At 34.0% G+C, this 23,431-nt stretch overlaps 1 protein-coding gene across 1 annotated transcript in view; it reads left to right on the forward strand.

Annotated features, from left to right (window-relative positions):
* COL21A1 (collagen type XXI alpha 1 chain) overlaps positions 1–23,431 on the forward strand; it is a 177,976-nt gene that overhangs the window by 50,108 nt on the left and 104,437 nt on the right. The window contains exons 2-3 of the mRNA XM_032864499.1: positions 5,487–5,612; positions 9,005–9,556. Of these exons, the coding sequence (XP_032720390.1) occupies positions 5,525–5,612; positions 9,005–9,556 (640 nt within the window). The 5' untranslated portion in view covers positions 5,487–5,524. The remainder of the gene's footprint in view (positions 1–5,486; positions 5,613–9,004; positions 9,557–23,431) is intronic.

The raw sequence follows: 23,431 nt of genomic DNA on the forward strand, positions 1-23,431 counted from the left end.
CTGTAGGGTCTGTAGGGCCTGTAGTGGATCCCCTATCTCAATATAGACTCATGTAATTTGTTTTCTGTTTTATTTCTTGGTTATTCTTGCTAGGATTTCTAAGAATGTTCATTTGTTCAAAGAATTAACTCTTTTTTATTTTTCAATTTTCTATTTCATGAATTATTTTTTTTCTTTTGGCTTTGTTTTATGGTCCCTACATTCTTTGAAATAGACTTTTTAAAAGCTTTTGTTTAAGTAATCTTTGCACCCCTGGGGGGGACTTGAACTCACAATTCTGAGATTAAGAGTTGAATGCTCCTCTGACTAAGCCAGCCAGATGCCTCTACTTTCCCTAGCTTCTTAAAATGGAAGTTTAGATACTGATTTTTTAATTTTTATTCTTTTATAATATATACTTTTTTTAAGCTAAATGTTCTCCATAAACAGTGCTTTAGCTGCATCATAAAATTTTCATTTTTTTAAAAAAGTTATTGATCAATTTGAAATATTTTAAAGTTTCCCTTCTGATTTTTTAAACTTATGAATTATATAGAAATATGTTCCTAAATTTCCCAATATTTTGGGATTTTTTCCTTTTTCCTTTTCTAATTTAATACCATTTGGTCAAAGAAAATAATTAGTATAATTTCATTTCCTTGGAATTTGAGGCTTATTTTTTCTTCAGCATATGGTCTATGTTGGTGTCTATTTCATTTACACTACAAAAAGAATGTATATTCTGTTGTTACATGGAATGTTCTATAAATGTTGAAGTTGGTTATGTTTTTAAAACCTGTACCTTTACTATTTTTTTTGTCTAATTCAGTAACTACTGAAACATGGGTGTTAAAATGTAGTGTTTTGATTTGAAATTTTTTTAAGTTCCCATTTTTTGCTTCATGTATTCTGTAGCTTTATTATTAGATGTGTACACATTTAGAATTTTTATATCTTTCTGATCTGCCTTTTCTATTACTATGAAATTTCCACCTAAAATTCGAATTGTTGTCCCTCTGTATGCAATGTCTTTTTCCTCTGGCTGGTTTTAAGAGTTTTCTTTTATTTTGATACTAATTGAATGTACAGTACCTAGGTCTGGCTCACTTTTTATTTTGCTTGGGGTTTGCTGAACTTCTTTGATCTGATTGTTGGTAGCTTTTGACAATTTAGAAAAATCTTTGGCTGCTATATTTTCAAGTATTTCAAATATTTATTTTCTCCTTTCCATCTGAAAAGCTAATTGCTTGTATGCTAAATCAAGACCACTTGATATTGTTCCATAGATTTCAGATGCTCTCTTCCTTTTATCATTCTCTCCTGATCGCGTTTTAAGTTTCATTTTGGGTAATTTCTGCTGACATCTTCAAGTTTACTAATCTTTTCCTCTGATGTATGGAGATAACCATTGTATGAATTATATGTTTGAAATATTTTTGATGGCAATCATTTCAGCTTGTATCTTTAAGTTTTCCATCTCTCTTGTGAAATTTCTCATATATTTGCCCATTCTCTATCTTACTCACTAGATCCTTTGTATATGATAATCATTTTACAGACCCTATTTGATATTTCTGATATTTAGACCATCTCTGGATCTCCTTATACTGAATATTTTAATCTGATCAGATATCAGATTTTTCTTGCTTCTTCTCATACCTTGAGAGAACCTTGGGAGATTTGTTTCAGCTTGTCAATATGGTTTCTACCTTTTTGTATTTCCAAATTTTATTTTTCTCTCTTGTCCTTCATTTGCCTTTCTGCTTTTTGAGATATCTCTCTCCACAGTAGTGAAGGACTGGAGTGCCTTAGAGGGACTTTATTCAGTTCTGTTGCCTCTTCCCTAGGCTTCAGCAAGCCAAAGATTTGTATTTGAGCAATTCTCTGGCTACCTGAACAGCGGGAGGAAGGTAGATCTCTCTTGCTATTCTATATTGCTCTCAGCTTTCTCTGTGTTACTTCTCTGTTCCATGTACTTTGTTAAGGCTCATGGGGAAGAATTACTGGATACAGGCATACTCACTCTGTGTGCAGGACTGTAGTGTGTCACATCAGTTTTGGCTGGTTTCTCTCATGCTGTGCAAATTCCTATTCCTGAGGAGGATTCCCTTTCTGCTAGGGATGAAAACAGCCCAGAATCTCCTCTATCTTATAAAGGATTAATAATTTTTGGAATTTTGCTTATTTAGATTTCTTTAAATCCTGTCTTTCCTGCTGGGTTTAAAAGACTATAGTTTTATAGTTTATCTGGCATGTTTTCATTAGTGGGAGTGATAGTCTCTTGCCACTTTCCACATTCTAACCAGAAGTAAAGTCCTTGGACTAACTTAGAAGACATATTAAAGTCATGCTTGAAGAAGGAATTCTAGTAAATATTTTGAGCAAAGCCCAAAGTTCTAGAAAAGCTTGTATTTTTCCAAGATAATTATGAATTAAAAACTTACAGTTTTCTTCAACTCCTATTCATCGTTCTCTTGCATTAATATATTTAAAATACAGCTATTTTATTTTATTTTTATTTCTTACTTATTTCAATTCAATTTAACATATGGTGTATCATTAGTTTTACAGGTAGAGTTCAGTAATTCATCAGTTGCATATAATACCCAGTGTTCATTACATCATGTTCCCTCTTTTTTTTTTTAACTTGTATTTATTTATTTATAGATTTTATCAATTTCTTTGATGGAGAGAGAGAGACCACAAGTAGGGGGAGCAGCAGAGGGAGAGGGAGAAGCAGGCTCTCCACAGAGCAAGAAGCCTGATATAGGGCCCAATCCCAGCACCATGGAATCATGACCAAGCCAAAGAGAGACACTTAACTGACTGAGCCACCAGGTGCCTCATCATGTGCCCTTTTTAATATCCATTACCCACTTGCACCATCCCCCCACTTTTCCTCCAGCAGCCCTCAGTTTCCTATAGTTATGAGTCTTTTATGGTTTGTCTCCCTCTCTGATTTCATCTTATTTTTTTTCCCTCCCTTCCCCTATGATCTTCTGCTTTGAGCAAAGCCATGTGATAATTGTCTTTCTCTGATTGACTCATTTCACTCAGTGTAATATCCTCCAGTTCCATCCATGTCAGTGTAAACTGGTAAGATTTCATCCTTTCTGATGGCTGAGTAATATTTCATTGTATGTATATATCACATCTTCTTTATCCATTCCTGTGTCAATGGATATCTGGGCTCTTCCCAGAGTTTGGCTGTTGTGGACATTGCTACTATAAACATTGGGGTACAGGTGCCCCTTTGGATCACTACATTTGTATCTTTGGAGAAGATACCTAGTAGTAAATTGCTGAGTCATAGGGTAGCTCTATTTTAATGTCTTGAGGAACCTCCATATTGTTTTCCAAAGTGGCTGCACCAACTTGCATTTCCACCAACAGTGTAAGAGGGTTCCCCTTTCTCCATATCCTCACCAAAATTTGTTTCCTGCTTGTTAATTTTAGCCATTCTTACTGGTGTAAGGTGGTATCTTATTGTGGTTTTGATTTGTATTTCCCTGATGCCAAGTGACATGGAGCATTTTTTCATGTGTCTCTTGGCCACTTATATGTCTTCTTTGTAGAAATAACTGTTCATGTCTTCTGCCCATTTCTTGACTGGATTATTTGTTTTTTGGGTTTTGAGTTTGACAAGTTCTTTATAGCTCTTAGATACTAGCCCTTTATCTGATATGTCATTTGCAAATATCTTCTCACTTTCTATAGGTTGCCTTTTAGTTTTGTTGATTGTTTCCTTTGCTATGCAAATTTTTTATCTTGATGAAGTCAAGATAAAAAAAAATTCATTTTTGCCTTTGTTTCCCTTGTCTTTGGAAACAGTGTCTAGCAAGAAGTTGCTGTGGCTAAATTTCAAGAGGTTGTGCCTGTGTTTTCCTCTAGGATTTTGATAGATTCCTGTCTAACCTTTAGTTCTTTCATCCATTTTGATTTTATCTTTATGTATAGTGTAAGAAATTGCTCCAGTTTCATTCTTCTGCCTGTGGCTGTCCAATTTTCCCAGTACCATTTGTTGAGGCTGTCTTTTTTCCACTGAATATTCTTTCCTGCTTTGTTGAATATTAGTTAACCATAGAGTTGGGGATCCATTTATGGTTCTCTATTCTGTTCCATTGATCTATGTGTTTGTTTTTGTGCCAGTACCATGTTATCTTGATGATCACAGCTTTGTAATATACCTTGATGTCCAGAATTGTGATGCCACTGGCTTTGGTTTTCTTTTTCAACATTTCTTTCTACTGGCTACTTGGGGTGTTGTCTGGTTCCATACAAATTTTAGGGTTACTTGTTCTGGCTTTGTGAAAAATACCAGTGGTATTGTGATAGGGATTGCATTGAATGTGTATATTTCTCTGGGTAGTATAGACATTTTAACAATATTTGTTCTTCTGATTTGTGAGCATGGAATGTTTTTCCATTTCTTTGTGTCTTCCTCAATTTCTTTCCTGAATGTTTTATAGTTTTCAGAGTACAGATCCTTTACCTCTGTGGTTAGGTTTACTCCTAGGTATCTTTATTTTTTTTTTAAGATTTTATTTATTTATTTGACAGACAGAGATCACAAGTAGGCAGAAAAGCAGGCAGAGAGAGAGGAGGAAGCAGGCTCTCCTATCTTATGGTTTTTGGTTTTTGGTAAAAGTAAATGGGATTGATTTTTAAATTTCTCTTTCTTGTCTCATTGTTAGCATATAGAAATGCAAATGATTTGTGTGTATTGATTTTATATCCTGCCACTTTGCTGAATATCTGTATAAGATCTAGCAATTTTGGGGTGGAGTCTTTTGGGTTTTCCATATAAAGTATTATGTCATCTGCACAGAGCGAAAGCTTTACTTCTTTACCAATTTGGTTGCCTTTTATTTTTTGTTGTTGTCTGATTGCTGAAGCTAGGACTTCTAGTACTATGTTGAACAGCAGTGGTGAGAGTGGACATCCCTGTTGTGTTCCTGACCTTAGGGGAAAGGCTCTCATTCCCAAGAATAGCTTGAGAATGATATTCTCTCTGGGCTTTCCGTATATGGCTTTTATGATATTGAGGGATGTTCCCTCTATCCTTACACTGTGGTGTGTTTTAATTAAGAAAAGATACTGTATTTTGTCAATGCTTTTTCTTTATCAGTTGAGAGGATCATATGGTTCTTATCCTTTCTTTTATTAAAATATGGCTATTTTAGGGGGCGCCTGGGTGGCTCAGTGGGTTAAGCCTCTGCCTTCAGCTCAGGTCATGATCGAGCCCCACATCGGGCTCTCTGCTCAATGTGGAGCCTGCTTCCCCATCTCTCTCTCTGCCAGCCTCTCTGCCTGCTTATAATCTCTCTCTCTGTCAAATAAATAAATTTAAAAAATGTGGCTATTTTAGACAGATAAATTATTTTAAGGCTAGTAAGAACTACTCTGAGAATTAAAATGAAAAAATTTGAACTTACAATGGCTAGGTATTTGTCTTTATTTTTCTAATGTGTTTAACTTTTTTTTTTTTTTTCCTTTTTTCTCTTTAGGAATCCTAAAACCAAAATAGTAGAACGAAAACAGAAACATGGCTCACCATATTTCATTACTTGGAATAATTTTGGTCCTGCCTCTTCGGAATTCTGTATTAGCTGAAGATGGGGAAATAAGATCAAGTAAGAATTATCAGCATTTTTGTTATCAACAAATTGATTGTGGAAATACAATTGGGGAGCTCAAACGATTCTTTTTAGGACATTATTCTTACTGTTTTTGATGCTGTAACTCCCTAAAATGAAGTGAATTGCTATGTTACATATTAACTGAGGGAAAAGCTTTTATCAGAGGTAATTTTGAGAAAATTCCATGGTAATTGTTTATTCTCTTTTACCCATTAGGCTTTGGAATAAATGGTTTGGTATTCAGTTTATACTCAGCCATTTAGAACTTAGTGATAGGGAGATAAAGTACCTACCTCATTGGGTTATTAGGACCATTTTATGAGGTTATCTCATAGAGATAATGAGATAATTCATGTAAACAGGGTAACTCCTATCAAAGGCTTAGCTCAGTGACATCTCAGTAGATGGTGACTATTATTCTGATTGTGTATAGGAGAGCTTGCATTAGAGAAAGAGAGCTATATTAATTGCATTTGTACTATCCAGGCCGTTATTTACAGATATCATGCGTCTTATAAAAAAGTTGGCTTATAATCATATTTTGAAACTCATATACACCCTACTATAAATTATGGTTTCTACAGCACTTAAATCATATGGTTTGATAACTTGATTCAGCTTGATTAGAATTTATTAATAGTGAATTTAGTGTTTGTATAATACTCTCAGAGTTTAATCCACTCATGTACTATACAAAGTACGTATTATTTTCTCTGTTTTTTTGAGTAGGAAAGAAATTCACAAAATTTAAGGGGCTTACCTAATATCATACAGCTGGTTAGAGGTATAACTAGTATTTGAACTATGCCTTTGATCTTCAGTCCATTTTTTTTTTCTATGACACTGATGATTCATCTTTCTAAGGAAGAGGTCTCTTGGAGTGGTATTTTGTCTAGTTTTTATAAATGGCAGTTCTTGCTTTTGTACCCATGCTCTTGGCTAACTTTGCAGTTATGAAATATATGGTCCATGGCTCTGGAAAAGGATAGGAAAGGCCAAAAATAACGTTGTAAGAGTTTATAAATACTGAATCAAGTGGCACACAAACACTAGCAGGTCTAGACAATGAGTCTCATAGTATTGAGGAAGGACAACCCTGAAGAACTCTGCAAACATGACTTGCTTGTCCTTTTGTCTTTCCCACGAAAGCCCAACAAAAGCATATGTCTCTAATCCCAGTCCAGCTTCCAGAAAAACCCAGAACTACATTCCCTTGCATTAGAAAATTTGCCTCTGAGGCAGAATTCCATTTCTGCTGTCCCTGGCCTGAACTCTGGCAGTGTTTACAATGCCAAAGGATGTTGGAATAATGTTCCTCATGATTTTTTGGACTTCACACCATCTTAAGAGTGACATCATAATGACGGTTACATTTTTGAGGTAAATCCATGTTTTGGCAGTTAAAAAATTTTTTGGGGGGTAACTTCTGGACTATATGTTCACCTGACAGTAATTTATTTTTACCGGTTACTGTGAGTGAATTACCTTTAAAATTGAGGCATCTTTGTGTGAACTTGTCATCGTCCCAGATATGGAAATAGACAAATATGAGGAAAAGAATGGAAAGGAAAGGAGAGGGAAAGAGAAAGAGATTGATTGATTAATTGATTTTACATGTAAGGAAATGCAGAAATACAAATACAGAAATACAAATGCTAATAGTCACTGAACTTTGTTTTTCCTCCAGGATGGTCCTTTGTAGTTATGATATCTTATTTGTAATGTCTACAGAAAATCATTATATTGGGCATCTGATCACTACTAAGAGAGACTATTAATATGTGTATAAACACAGAACTTAAAATTTGTTACCATATTACCTTGACTCATCTCACCCTCTTTAAACTTACTATCTCCAAGGACATGTGATCTTTATTGTATGGGCCATAAATGGTAGTATTTTTACTGCTTTGAGTGCAGAATTGAGAGAAACAGGAAGTGTAGCCATTCCTTTCAGTGTACTCTATTGGCTGTTTTGCACTGTTGGACTTACTCCAACCATTTTGTCATTTGGGCTCTGTTTGATTCTTACCTCTGGACCTTTGTACTTACTATTCCCTCTGATTAGAAGGTCCTCCTCTTCACCTGGCTAAAGCTCTTCTTTTAGATCTCAGGTTCTCTGTCAGCTTTCCCACAGGATCTATTCTGACTTTGCACAATTAGTTTTTACCTTCTCCTGAATGTTCTCATAATATTTTGTACTTTGCCTAACCAGCCAGTCGTCTGTCTTAATAGACTGTGATATCTGTTTGAGATTTCTTATGCATCTTTGAAGCTGGTACCTAGTATGATAGTCAAGCACAGAGTAGGTATTCAATATACATATACTGAAAGGCTAAAATAGGGTTGGAGGCATGCTGGGTACTGTGGAAAAGAGAGTTAAGATTTTTTTCTTTCCACAAGTGCTTAGAACTTGTCTAGGTGTAACTTGCACCAAAGATGGTTTTTGTTCTCCAGTAGAACTCTCAGGTGTGCTGATCACGTGTTTCCTGGTATGTTGAAACAAGAATCTTTATCTCTGTGGAGAAAGAATAGCTTTATACTCGTGAACAAAGATTCACTTAGCACAGGTCTCTCACTGGCTGAAAATGAGAGATCAGATCTTTAAACATTGATCTTGTGTGTAGTGCAAGAGTAGATATTACCTTGGTGATCTTGGTTCGTTAAACTTTTACCAACTCTATCAAAGAATATGCTAGGTGAATCCTGAAGTTGGCAGAAAGCTTTTTTCTTTTTAAACTTTTCTCCCATTCATTGACTTATGGATATTTTTGTAAATACTTTAGATTAACATTAAACTAAACATATTTCAGGGATAACTTAAAAGAATGCTTTTAGCATATCTGAAAGTCATTTATTTATTTTTGTGTTTTCATTTAGTCAGTGGGGAAAAGGAATTAAATGTTGCTTTATGGCAATACCTGCCCCTACACAGAGCTATCTAGATATCATGTCAAATATAGTATCCTTTTTTTTATTCCCTACTTTTAAAGCTGAATCATTAATCCTTAAATTAAGACAACAGAATTTAAAAATGTTAACAAAAATAATAGCTCTGATTTAGAAAGAATTTTCATGAGTTAGGCAATTTATCTTATTTAACCTTCACAAAGGTCCTATGAACTGGTTACATTTTAAAATTTTAGCTTTATTGAGATATAATGGACATATAAATTGTATTATATTTAATGTGTGCCTCATGGTGATTTGATACCCATGTATGTTGTGAAAGCATCCCCTGCATCTGCTTACTTAAAGATTGTGCAGTAAAAACCTCCCATATTTGCTTTTTTTTTTATTTTATTTTTTATTTTATTTTTATTTTTTTTTACCATATTTGCTTTTTATACTACAAATGTGTTCTGATGGTTTTCTTCTTCACTTAGGTTGTCGTACTGCTCCAACAGATTTAGTTTTCATCTTAGATGGCTCTTACAGTGTTGGCCCAGAAAACTTTGAAATAGTGAAAAAGTGGCTTGTTAATATCACGAAAAACTTTGACATAGGACCAAAGTTTATTCAGGTTGGAGTGGTCCAGTATAGTGACTACCCTGTATTGGAGATTCCTCTTGGAAGTCATGATTCTGGAGAGAATTTGATTGCAGCAATGGAATCCATACATTACCTGGGTGGAAACACAAGGACTGGAAAGGCCATCCAGTTTGCACTTGATTACCTTTTTGCCAAGTCCTCACGGTTTCTGACAAAGATAGCAGTAGTACTCACAGATGGTAAATCCCAAGATGAAGTTAAAGATGCAGCAGAAGCAGCAAGAGACAGTAAAATAATATTATTTGCTATTGGCGTTGGTTCAGAAACAGAAGATGCAGAACTTAGAGCAATTGCCAATAAGCCTTCATCTACTTACGTGTTTTATGTGGAAGACTATATTGCGATATCCAAAATAAGGGAGGTGATGAAGCAGAAACTTTGTGAAGGTAAGCCTTAATGGAATTTGGAAACAATTAATAATTGATTTTCTCACACTTTGGTATAACCTGCTTATTTATACCATGTAGTTATATTTAGTGTCAAGTTATCTATCATGTTAGAATTGAGGTGTACATGTATTTTTGTGTTTCATTTATTCTGGATAAATTTTGTTTTTAGAAACAACCACTTAAGAAAAACTATAGTTAGAAAATATCCTTTTTTTGTTGCTTTTTTTTTTCTATTGCAGCATGTCCATTGTGAAGATGGAAGAAAATAAAGACACATAAAACATAAGAATATATAAACTACACATGATCACTCTTACTCTTGTTAGCAATTTTTTTTGTCTTTTTCATTCCAGTCTTTCTTTTTTTATTTCATTGTGTCTGAGAGCTTATTCATGTGCCTAAATAAGTATAACATTGTATATATAATTTCATCCTCTATTTTCATAATATTGTATATTCTATTATTTTTATGTATAATTTTCATCCTCTATTAACATAATAGCAGACAGTCTCAGTCTCCTAAGATAATTCATTTAATAATTCCCCTTTTTTGTGTGTGTTTAGTTTCTTTTTCTTTTTTTAAATTTTTATCTAAATTCTAGTTAGTTTACATATAGTGTAGTATTGGTTTCACTTGTAGAATTTAATGATTCTTCACTTACACATAATACCTAGCATTTATCACAAGTGCCCTCCTTAATACCCATCACCCACTTAGTCCATCCCCCACCCATCTTCCCTCCATCAACCCTCAATTTGATCTCTATAGTAAAGAGTCTGTTTTATGGTTTGCCTCTTTTTCTCCCCTTCTGTTCATCTGTTTTTTAAATTCCATGTATGAGTGAAATCATATAGTATTTTTTCTTTTCTGACTTATTTTGCCTAGCATAATACACTCTAGCTCCATCCATGTCATTGGAAATGGCAAGATTTCATTCTTTTTGATGACTAATACTCCATTGTCTTCATGTGTGTGTGTATCTTTTTTATCCACTCATCAGTTGATGTTTGTTGTTCATTTCTAAGTTTTTCTGCTATAAAATATTCTTATACAGAATTCTGAATGGGAATGTCTGATTTTTTTCAAAAACATAGGTCAAATTACTAATGTTGTTAGAGCTCTGGAAAAATGTTAAAAATTGCACTCGAGAGACTTAAATTTCTACCATCAGTGAGAGAATATTTGAAAATATAGTATTTATTAGTCAATCATATTTACATCATTCCATGAAATCTAACTTTGTGTTTATGATAAGTCCATGGTAGGGAAAAGCTCCATTTTTTGGCAAATATTAATTGTATTAGGATATAGACATTCATATTTTTTTGGAGAGAGTAATTTGTTTGTAATACTACAAGCATTTAATACTATAATGTATCTAAAAAATAAAATTTATGTAAAATCAAAAGACTTTTTTTTCTAGTTTGCCTAAAAAAGCTCCAAAAATATGTTGGTTCACATTTGATAGAAACATTTCTGGGGTGCCTGGGTGGCTCAGTTGATTAAACATCTGAGGTCATGATCTCAGGGTCCTGGGATCAAGCCCGAATCAGGCTTCCTGCTCAGAGGGGAGTCTGCTTCTCCTCTTACTCTTTGTGCGCTCTCTCTCTCTCTCTGTCTCAAATAAATCTTAAAAAAAAAAAAAGGAACATTTCTAAGTGTGGCCTAGAAAAAAGATTTATTTCTCTATAAATCTTTTATTTATTTATTTTATTATTTTTAAAATTTTATTTATTTTATTTTTTTAATTCTATTTATTTCTCTATAAATCTATTTTCTTCATATTTGAGAGTTATAGTACAGAAAAACATTTAAATTTATTTTTAGATTATTTAAGAAGGGATGGAAATTAAGCATTTTCTGGGGCACCTGTGTGGCTCAGTGGGTTAAGCCTCTGCCTTCAGCTCAGGTCATGATCCCAGGACCCTGGGATCGAGCCCCTCATTGGGCTCTCTGCTCAGCGGGGAGCCTGCTTCTCCCTCTCTGTCTCTGCCTGCCTCTCTGCCTACTTGTGATCTCTCTCTCTATCAAATAAATAAATAAGATCTTAAAAAAATTAAGCATTTTCTTTAATCAAACTTTTAAAAAGGCACTATAGCAAGTACAAATGATTATCACAATTATTCTTTTCATGTTCCTAACAGTAAGACTGTGTTGACTTTTCTCATCTTGATCAGAGAATTTATATTTATTTTCCAATTTTATTGAAAAATAATTGACATACATAGATTTTTAAATATGTTATAAGATTAGAATTAGAATTCTTTGGTTTTGTAGCTAGATATATTTCATTATTAAAACAGACTTTTCATGGTGATGTTTTACCTACCATTCTTTTATATCCTAAAATATAAATTTGATAAAGTATGTCTGGGCAGTACTTGTTTCAGAGACTTTGTATAGATACGTATTTTGGTAAATGCATTCTATTTAAAAAATTCTAATTATACGTGAAAGATTTGTTTAAAAGGATAAAAAATTCTTTTAGCAAAAATGTCCAGTCTGTAAAAAAAAAATTAAATTTGAAAGCTTGCCAAATATTTCTTCATGCACACTCAAAGAAAGAATGTAAGTAATGTCTGTGTCTATTCAGTTCACAAATATGTGGTACAATAGCCATCTTTTAAAATATAGTTTTTGAAATTGTACTTAGGGGAATATAAGGGCTTTTTTGCACTTGACTTTTTAATAACTATTAGATTATGATTATTGCATTGTTGTTTTGCAGAAGCCTCAAATCATGCAATTTGTATTTGCATTGTTTGACAAAGTTCCTATTTTTTATTGTTTTGATAAATGGTTAAATTCTACCTTGAATTGCTTATCATGTTGTTCACTTTTATACTCCTGTTGTGACTGATCCACAGTGAACAAAATATTATTTACTTCTTTGGTCCCACATGGATTATTTCAACTTCTTAGACCTACCATTTGCTTAAAGGAGTATTCTGCAGTACATTTCTTATTTCAGGATGATCTTTTTGTGATGGACGATGGTTTCTTTACTTATCTGTCTGAGAGTTAAGTTTTTTTCTTTTTCTTTCTATTCTTTTTTTATTGTAAAAAAACACGAGAGCTAACCTCTTAAATATTTTAAGTGTACAGTACAGTATAGTTAACTGCAAGCACAGTGTTGTACTGCAGATACCTAGAACTTCTTCATGTTGCCTGACAGAAACTTTGGGCCCATTGAATAGCTACTCCCTGTATCCCTCTCCCTCCCACTCTGGCAGCCATCATTCTGCTTTCTGTTGTTATGAGTTTGACTACTTTACATATTTCATAAAAGTGGAATCATGCAGTATTTGTCCTTCTGTGACTTGGCTGTTGGGATTTTGATAGGGATTGCAGTGAAACTATAGGTCACTTTGGGTGCTAGAGAAATTTTTGCATTATTGAATTTTCCAGTCTGTTAATATGAGATGTATCTAATTGCTGGTGATTTCTTTAGGCTTTTTTTTTTTTTTAAGTGGTGTTTTGTAGTTTTCAGCATTTCAGTGTTTCACCTCCTTGGTTAAGTTTATTCCTTAGTATTTTATTACTTTTGATGCTCTGGCTAGTACTTCCAATATTATGTTGAATAGAAGTGGCAAGAGTGGGCATCCTTGTCTTGTTCCTGATCTTAAAGGAAGAGCTTTTTGTTTTTCACCATTAACTGTGGGCTTTTCATATATGACCTCGATTATGTTGAGGTAAATTCCTTCTTTAATTTGATAAGTGTTTTTATTATGAAATAATATTAAATTGTGTCAAAATTTTTTTCTGCAAATACTGAGATGATCATGTGACTTTTATTCTTTATTCTCTTAATGTGGTGTATTGCATTGATTTATCTCATAGGTTTAACCATCTTTGCATCTCAAGGATAAATTCCACTGAATCGTGATGTTTGATTTTTTGGGATCCTTTTTATAATGCTGTTGAATTCAATTTGTTAGTAATTTGTGGAGGATTTTGCATCAGTTTTCTTTTCCTGTAGTGTCTTTCTGGCCTCTGTATCAGGGCAATGCTGGCCTTATAAAAAGAGTTTGGAAGTATTCCCTACTCTTCAGATTTTTGTAGGAGTTTGAGAAGGATTGACATTAATTTTTTAAGTGTTTTGTAAAATTCACTGGTGAAGATACCTGGTCCTGGGCTTTTCCTTGTTGGGATGTTTTTGTTTCCTGATTCAATATCCTTATGAATCTGTTTACATTTTCTATTTCTTCATGATTCAGTCTTGGTAGGTTTTATAGTGTAGAAATTTATCCATTTCTTCGAGGTTATCAAAATTGTTGTATAATTATTACAGTCTCTTATGATTGTTTGTATTTTTGTGATATTAGTTGTAATGTCTCCTCTTTCATTCCTAGTTTATTTATTTCAATCTTCTTTTTTTTCTTAGTTAATCTAGCTGAAGTTATTTCAGTTTTGTTGATTTTTTAAAAAAATCAACTCTTAATTTCTTGATTTTTTTGTTTTACTCTTCTTTATTTCATTTATTTATGAATTTAGATTAAGATATAAGAAATAAAAATAATCTTAATTATCTTAAAGATTATTGAAATTAAAATTATTCTCTTGTTCCTATTAGTTTTGGGCTCAGTTTGTTCTTTTTCTAGTTTTTTAATGAATAAAGTTAGGTTGTTTATTTGAGATCCTTTATTCCAAAATACTTAGTATTTTGCCACATCTCATAAATTTTGGTATGTTGTATTTTAGCTTTTGTTTACCTCAAGATATTTTCTAATTTCTCTTTTAATTTTTTTGAGTCATTTGTTGAACAAATGGTTGTTCAAGAGCATGTTCAATTTCCACATATTTGTGAGTTTTCCACTTTTCCTCCTACCATTAATTTCTAGTTTCATTATGTTGTGGTTGGGAGATGTATTTGGTATGACTTCAGTCTTCTTAAATTTATTAAGACTTGTTTTTTGACCTAACATGTGATCTATCCTGGAGAATGTTCTATTTGCACTTAAAAGAATGTGTATTCTGCTGCTGTGTGGTGGAATGTTCTGTATATCTCTTAGTTTTGTTTGGTCTACAGTGTTGTTCAAGTTTTGTGTTCCCTTTTTCGTCTTTTGTCTGGATATTCTATTCATTATTGGAAGTAGAATATTGAAATCCCTTACTATAATTGTGTATTCTGTTTCTATGTCTACTATTTCTCTGCTCAATTCTGTCAGCATTTGCTTCATATAATTGGGTGCTATGATGTTGGGTGCATATGTATTTATAATTGTTATGTCTTGCTGGTGAATTGACCCTTTTATCATCATATCATGTCCTTCTTTGTCTCCATTGAGTTTTTGACTTGTCTATTTTGTCTAAGCAGTACTAACTTTGCTCTATTTTGGTTACCATCTGCATGAAGTGTCTTTTTCTGTCCCCTTACTTTTAGCCTGTGTGTGTCTGTAATCCTAGAGTATATATCTTATAGACAATATGTACTTGGATCTTGTTTTCTTTTCCTTCCTTCCTTCCTTCCTTCCTTCCTTCCTTCCTTCCTTCCTTTATTTCTTTTTGTTTTTTTGTCCATTTAGTCACTCTGTGTGTATTTATTTGGGAGGTTAATCCATTTATATCTGAAATAGCAATAGGGAAGGATTTAATATCACCATTTTGTTAATTGTCTTCTGTCTGCCTTATGCCTTTTTTGGTTCCTCTTTTCTCTCTTGCTTTGTGTTTTTTCCTTTGTGTTTCATTAACATTTTTTTTGACATGTTTTGATTTTTTTCTCATTTGCTTTTGTATATCTTTTATAAGTATTTCCTTTGTGGTTACTATGAGGGTTACATAAAACATCATATAGTTATAGCAGCCTATTTTAAGCTGAAAAGTTAATTTCAATCACATACAAATACTCTATAGTTTTGCTTCTCCCTGTCCCCTCACACTTTGTTATTAATGTTACAAATTATATTGTCTTACATTGGGTATTCATTACCATATTTTTACAGTTATAGTTATTGTTTATAATTTCTTCTAACTTCTCTATAAGAATTAAAAGTGATTTACACACCATTGTTAAAGTATTATAGTGTTCTGAACTTGTCTATATATTTAACCAGTGAGGTTTTTTTTAAAAGATTTATTTATTTTTATTTTAGAGTGAGACAGTGAGAGAGTTTGTGCATGCATGATGGGGAGGGGTAGAAGGAGAGGAGGAGAGTCTTAAGCAGACTCCATGCTGAGCACAGAGCCTGCTTAGTCTCACAACCCTGAGATCATGATCTGAGCTGAAACCAGGAATTGGATGCCTAACTGACTGCACCACCCAGGTGTCCCTAACCACAGAGTTTTATACTTTGAGTGCTTTTGTGTTGCTGTTTAATGTCCTTTAATTTCAACCTAAAGGACTCCCTCAGTATTTCTTATAAGGCACAGTGATGGATGCCCTCAGCATTTTCTAATCTGGGAAAGTGTTTATTTCTCTTCCATTTCTGAAAAATATTTTTACCAGTTATTTTTTTCAGTTGACAATCTTTTTCTTTCAGCAAGTGCTTTGAGTATATCATTCCATTCCCTTGTGGCCTGCAAGGTTTCTATTGAGATATCTGCCAATAGTCATATGGTGGGGGTGGGGGGATTCTTTTGTGCATAATGAGTGGCTTTTCTTTTGTTGGTTTCAAAACTCTCTCTCTCTTTTTTTCCCCCTAATAATTTGATTATAATATGTCTTGATGTGGATTTCTTTGGGTTCTTTAATTTGGATATACATTTCCTTTCCTAGATTTTAGAAGTTTTGGGATATTACTTTAACTAAACTGTCTCTTTCTCTCCTGAAATGCCTATAATATGTATATTGGTATACATCATGGTGTCTCATAAGTCATTTAGGCTTTCTTCAGTCTTTCTCATTCTTTTAAATTTTTGTTCTTCTGCCCAGATATTTCAAATCACCTTCTTTAAGTTTGTTGACTTTTTCTTCTAACTGATCAAGTATGATTTGGAGCCCCTCCAGTCTTTTTTTTTTTTTTTTTTCCCCCATTTGAGTTATTATGTTCTTCAGGTACAAAATTTCTTTTTGGTTCTCTTTCATATTTTATATCCCCATTGATACTCTCATTTTGTTTATACCATCATTTTCTTAAGCTCACAGGGCATCATTATTATGGCTGTTTTAAATTCTTTTTCAGATAATATACCTACTTTTCTTTAAGGTTGGTGTCTGGAGACCTATTCTATTCCTTTGATTGGGTCATGTTTCCTTGTTTCTTTGTGTACCCTACAGCTTTTTTTTGGGACCCACACATTTGAAAAAACAGTCACATCTCTTTGTCTAAATATTCTGGCGGCCTTTGAAGCCTTTTTATGCAAGGATGCAATTTCTGTGGGCCTGAGTGCACAATTTCTTAATTAGAGAGGTTTGCTTGGTTCCCCCCCCCCCCCCCCCCCCCCCGGGAGGAACTCACCCCCCCCCCCCCACCCCGCCTCAGGGAACTCATAATCTCTCAGTCCCTTTGGTATCTGTCAGTAGCTTTTTAAGTTCTCTAGTTTTGTCTAGCCAAAGTCTTAGCTGTAAGCTTCCTCACCTTGTTCTTAGTGGGCATTAGGCATCAAAAGTATTCTGGTTCCCTGTCAGGATCCTTAGTCAGGTGGGACCAATATTATTTCCTCAGGTAGCCCTTGGGAAAGCTAGAATGCTGGATACATATTCCATTCTTTTCTCTTCCTCCAGAAGGAGAAGGCTCAAGTTATGTGTCTTCTCTTGATCATGCTGAGCCACATGTTGCCAGCCACAACAAGCTCCTTCCCCCAGCTCTAAGACTCTTTGTTTTTAGCAGTTCCCAGGAATCCAAATGATTCCAGTTCCTTCAGTTCTCCAAATGAGGTGAGACTGAAACCAGTCTCTTGGGCAGTCCTGTGGATATGTGCTCCACTCTTCTTTTTTCCACTCAAGGGCAGTATCACAAACGAGGATGTCCTCTCCTGGCACTTACTTGTACAGGCTTGGGGGAGGGAATGATGTGGATAAAGTGAAAGTACTCTTATTACTTGTTTCAGTGAGGCTCTTCTTGGCTTTGTGCTCACCTGGGGTACTTCAACTTCTTAATCCAAATCTGGAATTTTCATAAAGGTATTTTGGTCCATTTATTATTATTAAATTAGTGTTTCAGTGAGAGAATGTGGCCTGTGACTTTCTATTCCACTATCTTGCTGACATCATTCTTATGTTTCTTTTTTGAGTAAATTGGAATGGGATTAACACAGCAAAGAGGAGAGAAAGGAGGGAGAAAGAAATCTCCCCTTGTGCCCTGGAAGATACCATCCTTAGGAGTCTTTAAGGGCTTGCAGCAGCCAATGGCTTGAATTACTAAGCTTTAGGACCCATATTTTAATTCAGGTATGTTGAGTTTGCTATACACAGGTGTGGGTAAAGAGCAGGCTCTAGAAAACTGCCTGTGTATTCTTATTGTTTAATTTCCACCATCTTGACTTTTAGATGAGGCAGGAAATTTATCTGTTTTTATAAAAGAAGTATATGATGTTGACTTGCTCAAATGGGGCCAAAGGCTAGAGGTTAGAAGGCAGTTAGCTGTTTGTCCTCAGCCTTATCTTCTTAGAGAGAGAGAGAGAGAAAGAGAGAGATTGATGCTTGAGTGTAACTTTGGTATCTTTCATCCTATAAAACTTTGAGGCCTTTTTCCTTCTAGTGCTTTCTACAATGACGCACTTTAACTTGGAATGATATTTAGGACTTCTCCTGAGTTTCTTTTTCTCCCACTTTTTTTTTTTTTTCAGCTTTGTGGATTTTTTTCTTTCGTATCTGGGGTGTGTGTTTATATTTGAGCACTTGGGTAGCTCAGTCAGCTAAGCATCTGCCTTCTGCTGAGGTCATGATCCCAGGGTCCTGGGATCCAGTCCCGCATTGGGCTCCTGCTCATCAAGGAGTCTTCTTCTTTTTCTGTCCCTCTCCTGCTCATGCTCATTCTCTCTCTCTGTTTCTCTCTCAAAAATAAATAAAAATCTTTAAAAAAGTCACTTATACTTTGTATACTATTCTTTGCTTAGAGATTGCTGGATTATTATCTAATTCAAGCTTTACAATGCTTTGTAATAATGACTTAGTACATTACCCTACCCTACCCTCATATAATAACATCTGTATTTCATTAGGAGTCACAGAGGGTAAGGGTACACATATGAGCAATCATGGCGAGGACAACTGAGGTGTTTTTGGAGATGACCAGTATTTTAGGTTCCATGATTTCATAACATACGTGTGATGAACTTTTCTGTCCACATATAAAACTGATTCCCTTCCATTTTTCCTCTTTACTGTTGATACACACACACACACACGCATGAATCTCCAACCATCAGGATAGGGCAGAGGGAAATGAGAGGTAGGAGGTAGGGTAAAGTTTGGTGGATAGGATAGGATAGGATAGGACTGAGTATAGTATTCCATAAAATCTCATCAAAGATTCAGGAGAATCACTTTATAATCTATGAAGAAGGTTTTGAATCTAATCTGAATTGAAGGCAATTTACATTATGAAGGACAGTGTATATCTAAGAATAAGAACTTTCCATTTAATTAGAGAGGCTAGAGCTATGTTTCTGCCAAATACACACAATATGCTTGTATTTTATGTGAAAAGTGATGTGCGAGTATTCATTGGAAAAGTAGAATGATTATGGTATGATTTAGAAAATATAGAAATTACAGCATATAGACCTTGCTGTCAGTGTTTATGATTGGCTATAGGTGCAGTTGTTATAATTAATTATGCCTAAGAAAGAAATGGACAAGAAAATAGTGAGAATAATTTTCATTAGGGATGTTTAAATCTTGTATGGATAGCCCATTCTCCCCTCTTTTCTCTTTCTCTGAAATATTATGTATGTATAATGTCTATCACCCATTTCACATTTTATTTTCATAACACCTCTGTCCTTTTCAAGTGGTAATAGACATGCTTGTAGAGGTGAAAATTGGCACAACCACTTGGGAAAAGTTTTTGGCACTATCTACTAAGGCAAAGTATATAGATACCCTATGAAACAGCAGTTCTACTCCAGATACTTGATTATGAGAAATAAGTTCATACGTTTACCAAAAGACATATGCAGGAATGCCATAGCAACTTTATTGAAAATAGTAAAAAACTGCAAACAACTCAAATGATTGCCCACATAAAAATGGACAAATATTTCATAATCTAATTCATAGAGTGGAGTACTACACAGCAATAAGCAAGAACAAGTCACTGTATGTACAACAACATGGATAATCCCACAGATACTATGTTGAGCAAGAAAATTCAAGTAAGAGAGTATACTTTATGTTTCATTTGTATTAAGTTCAGGAATAGACAAAACAGTGGCGGTAGAAATCATTATAGTGGTGGCCTCTGATAGTGGTGATTATTATCTGTGAAAGATCATGAAGTAACTTTCTAAGGTGTTAGATGCGTTCTTTGTCTTGTCTGGGTGTTTATAAACATGAGTGTGTGCCAGGTGATGTGAAAATAGGGCATTTTATTGAATGTAGTTTGTACCTTAATAAAAATGTTTTAAAAAACTCAACACAACATCTGTTAAAGTAAAGCACTATCTCCTGATTTTTTTTTTTCTGTAAACCTGAGGCTACATCATTATAAAGTGGTCCAGCCTAGTCTCTGGAAACAGATCAAGATCCAGTTTGATTCTTGTCTTTGTCAATATCACTTTCTTGAAGTGTGATCTTAGGCTAAGTGACTGACTCCAACTTTGGTGATCAAACCACATTCTATGAACGTTAATATCAATGTGCTGGAGAAAGCTATGGACATGTGAAGATGCCTGGACAATTTAGTTAAAAATAAATAGTTTTTATATTAAAATGAAATATAACTGTAATATCTGACAAAAGCTCTGTGAAATTAAAAATGAAAATGAAAAGGAGTGAAGAATGAAGTAAAAAATACATACTATTGTCTGGGTATGTGTAAAGGCAAAACACATTACCTTTTCTCCATCTATAGTATTCAAGCAGGAATAACAAAAAAATTATTAGATAATCAGTTTTATTAAAATGAAAAATGACAAAACCAGATGAATTATTTTTGTAATTTTGTAAGCCTTTAGAATTATATTTTCCTTAACTATTCCTTAGGCCAAAGATGATAGTTATTTCTTAAATTTTTTTCTTATTTTTTAAAAGAATATATTCTATGATCAGTGAGGCTACTTAATGGTGCAAGAGATTTTGACTTTTCTGTTTTGTGCACAAGTTGTACTAAAGAGTAATAGGAGTCTCTTTTTCCCTTTGACTTACCATTGAAATCTATGCTTACTGTGTCCCATTGTCTGTCAGTCATGCATCTGGCAGACATCTTCCTCAGATGAAGGACTGTTAACTCTAAATCAACCTAGATTTTAAGACAGTGGGATTCCTTGGGGTAAAGGAGGATGAGGTCATTCAGTCTGTAATGAGAAAAGAAATTGTATGAAGTTGGGGCTACCTTCTTTGTTACTTAACTAATCTTTGGTAAGAGGATTGCTTTCTCATAATTTATTTTCGTTTTGTTATTTTATTGTATTTTCAGTATGTTATGATGAAGTCCAAGTTATCACAACCTTAGTACTAAATTGAAACAGTGGTGACTGTTCCTTCTTTGATGAACTTGTACATGACTTTAAAGTACATGATGATATAATAGACCTTCAGAAAGGCAGATGTATTAAATTGCCACTGAATACCATTGAGGAGTATGTATCAGTTGGATATACACTCATGTTTGCCTTACCATCAAAACCAAGTTCAATCCAGGAAAGTTTGAAGAAGCTGGCTTGCACAGATTGGCACTAGACAACTCTGTTTTATTGGACTATCAGGTCTGGATCAGTAAAATTACTTTTGGTTTCTGACCACAGATCTCCTTGATAGAATTCCCTTGATCTGAAAAAAAAAAAAAAAAAAAAAAAAAAAGTAACATCTAGAGAGGGGTGACATTCAAACCATATGGCATGTGGAATTGAATTAAATAGGCACTTATAAAGTAGGCTAGATATGTTCTGGAATAATGTGTTCATCAGTTTTCCTGTGATGTTAACTTAGAGTTGGAATGGTGTAGTTGGAATTTGGTTGCTCTAGTTAAGCTAGAGATTTATACAGATTTTGTGTCCATGTCCATGGCAGAATTTTAAATAAAACATGTTTTTATTACCTTGGTAATAATGGATTACTTAATAGAAAAGCAAATTCAGACAATTTTGAATATAGTTAACATACAATGTTACATTAATTTCAGGTGTACAACATGTGATTGAACAAGTTTATACGTCATGCTATGCTCACCACAAGTGTACTATCATCTACCATCATACTAAACTATTGTAGTTTCATTAACTTTATCTCCCACTCTCCTTCACCTATATTGCCCATCTCTCTATCTCCCTGTCCTCTGGCAATCATCAGTTTGTCCTCCATATTTACAGGTGTGTTTCTGCTTTTTGTTTTTTGATTCCTTTTTTTTCCCTGTTTTTTTTTTTTTTTTTTTTTGTTTCCCATTTTGGTAAAAATATGTGGTTTTTTTTTTTTTTTGTTTTAATTTACTTAGCATACTACCTTTTAGGTCTATCTATGTTGTTGCAAATGGCATGATTGCATCCTTTTTTTTTTTTTTTCTTTTTAAATCTCATCCTTTTTTATGGCAGTTTAAGATTCTGTTGTGCATGTGTATATCCATTGTCTTTCAGTGGATGTTTAGGTTGCTTTTGTATCTTGGCTATTATAAACAATGATGCAACAAACATAGGGGTATATATATCTTTTTGAATTAGTGCTTTCAGTTTTTTTTTTTTGGTAACTACCTAGTAGTGGAACTATTGGATCATATGGAATATTTATTTTTAATTTTTTTGAGGATCCTCCATACCGTTTTCCACAGTGGCTGCACCAATTTACATTCCTACCAGCAGTGCATAAGGGTTCCTTTTTCTCCACATCCTTGCCAACACTTGTTCTTTCTTGTCTTTTTGGTTTTAGTCTTTCTGATAGGTGTAAGGTGATATCTCATTATGTTTTCTTAAAAATTGTTTATATTAACATATATTATTTGCCCCAGGGGTACAGGTCTGTGAATCATCAAGCTTACACATTTCACAGCACTCACCATAACACATACCCTCCCCAATGTCCATAACCCAACTACCCTCTCCCTCCCCCCACTCCCCAGCAACCCTCAGTTTGTTTGTGAGATTAAGAGTCTCTTATGGCGTGTCTCCCCATCCATCCCATCTTGTTTCATTTTTAACTTCCCTACCCCCCAAACCACTCACCCTGCCTCTGAAAATCCTCATGTCAGAGAGATTGTATGATAATTATCTTTCTCTGATTGACTTATTTCACTCAGCATAATACCCTCTAGTTCCATCCATGTCATTGCAAATGGCAAGATTTCATTTCTTTTGATAGCTGCATAGTATTCCATTGTATATATATACCACATCTTCTTTATCCATTCATCTGTTGATGGATATCTAGGTTCTATCCATAGTTTGGCTATTGTGGACATTGCTGGTATAAACATTCAGGTTCATGTGCCCCTTCAGATCACTACATTCTCATTGTGGTTTTGATTTGTCTCTGATGACTAGTAATATTGAGCATCTTTCCATATGTCTATATCTTCTTTGGAAAATGTCTATTCATATTCTCTAATTTTTAATTGGATTGTTTGTTTCTTTGGTATTGAGTTTTAAGTTCTTTATATATTTTGGGTATTAACCCCTTTTATTGTATATATCATTTGCAAATATCTTCTCCTATTCCACATTAAACTGAAAGTGGATTTCCACACTGAATGCGGAATTTGAAATCATAAACATAGAGATTTACAGGCAGTGATTTTAGCCACGGGAGAATTTTTCTAGGTATTTCTTACCTCCAAAGGCAA

The sequence above is a fragment of the Lontra canadensis genome, unplaced genomic scaffold (genome assembly GCF_010015895.1).
Source record: "Lontra canadensis isolate GAN:19392208 unplaced genomic scaffold, GSC_riverotter_1.0 scaffold27, whole genome shotgun sequence".
Taxonomy (NCBI): Eukaryota; Metazoa; Chordata; class Mammalia; order Carnivora; family Mustelidae; genus Lontra; species Lontra canadensis.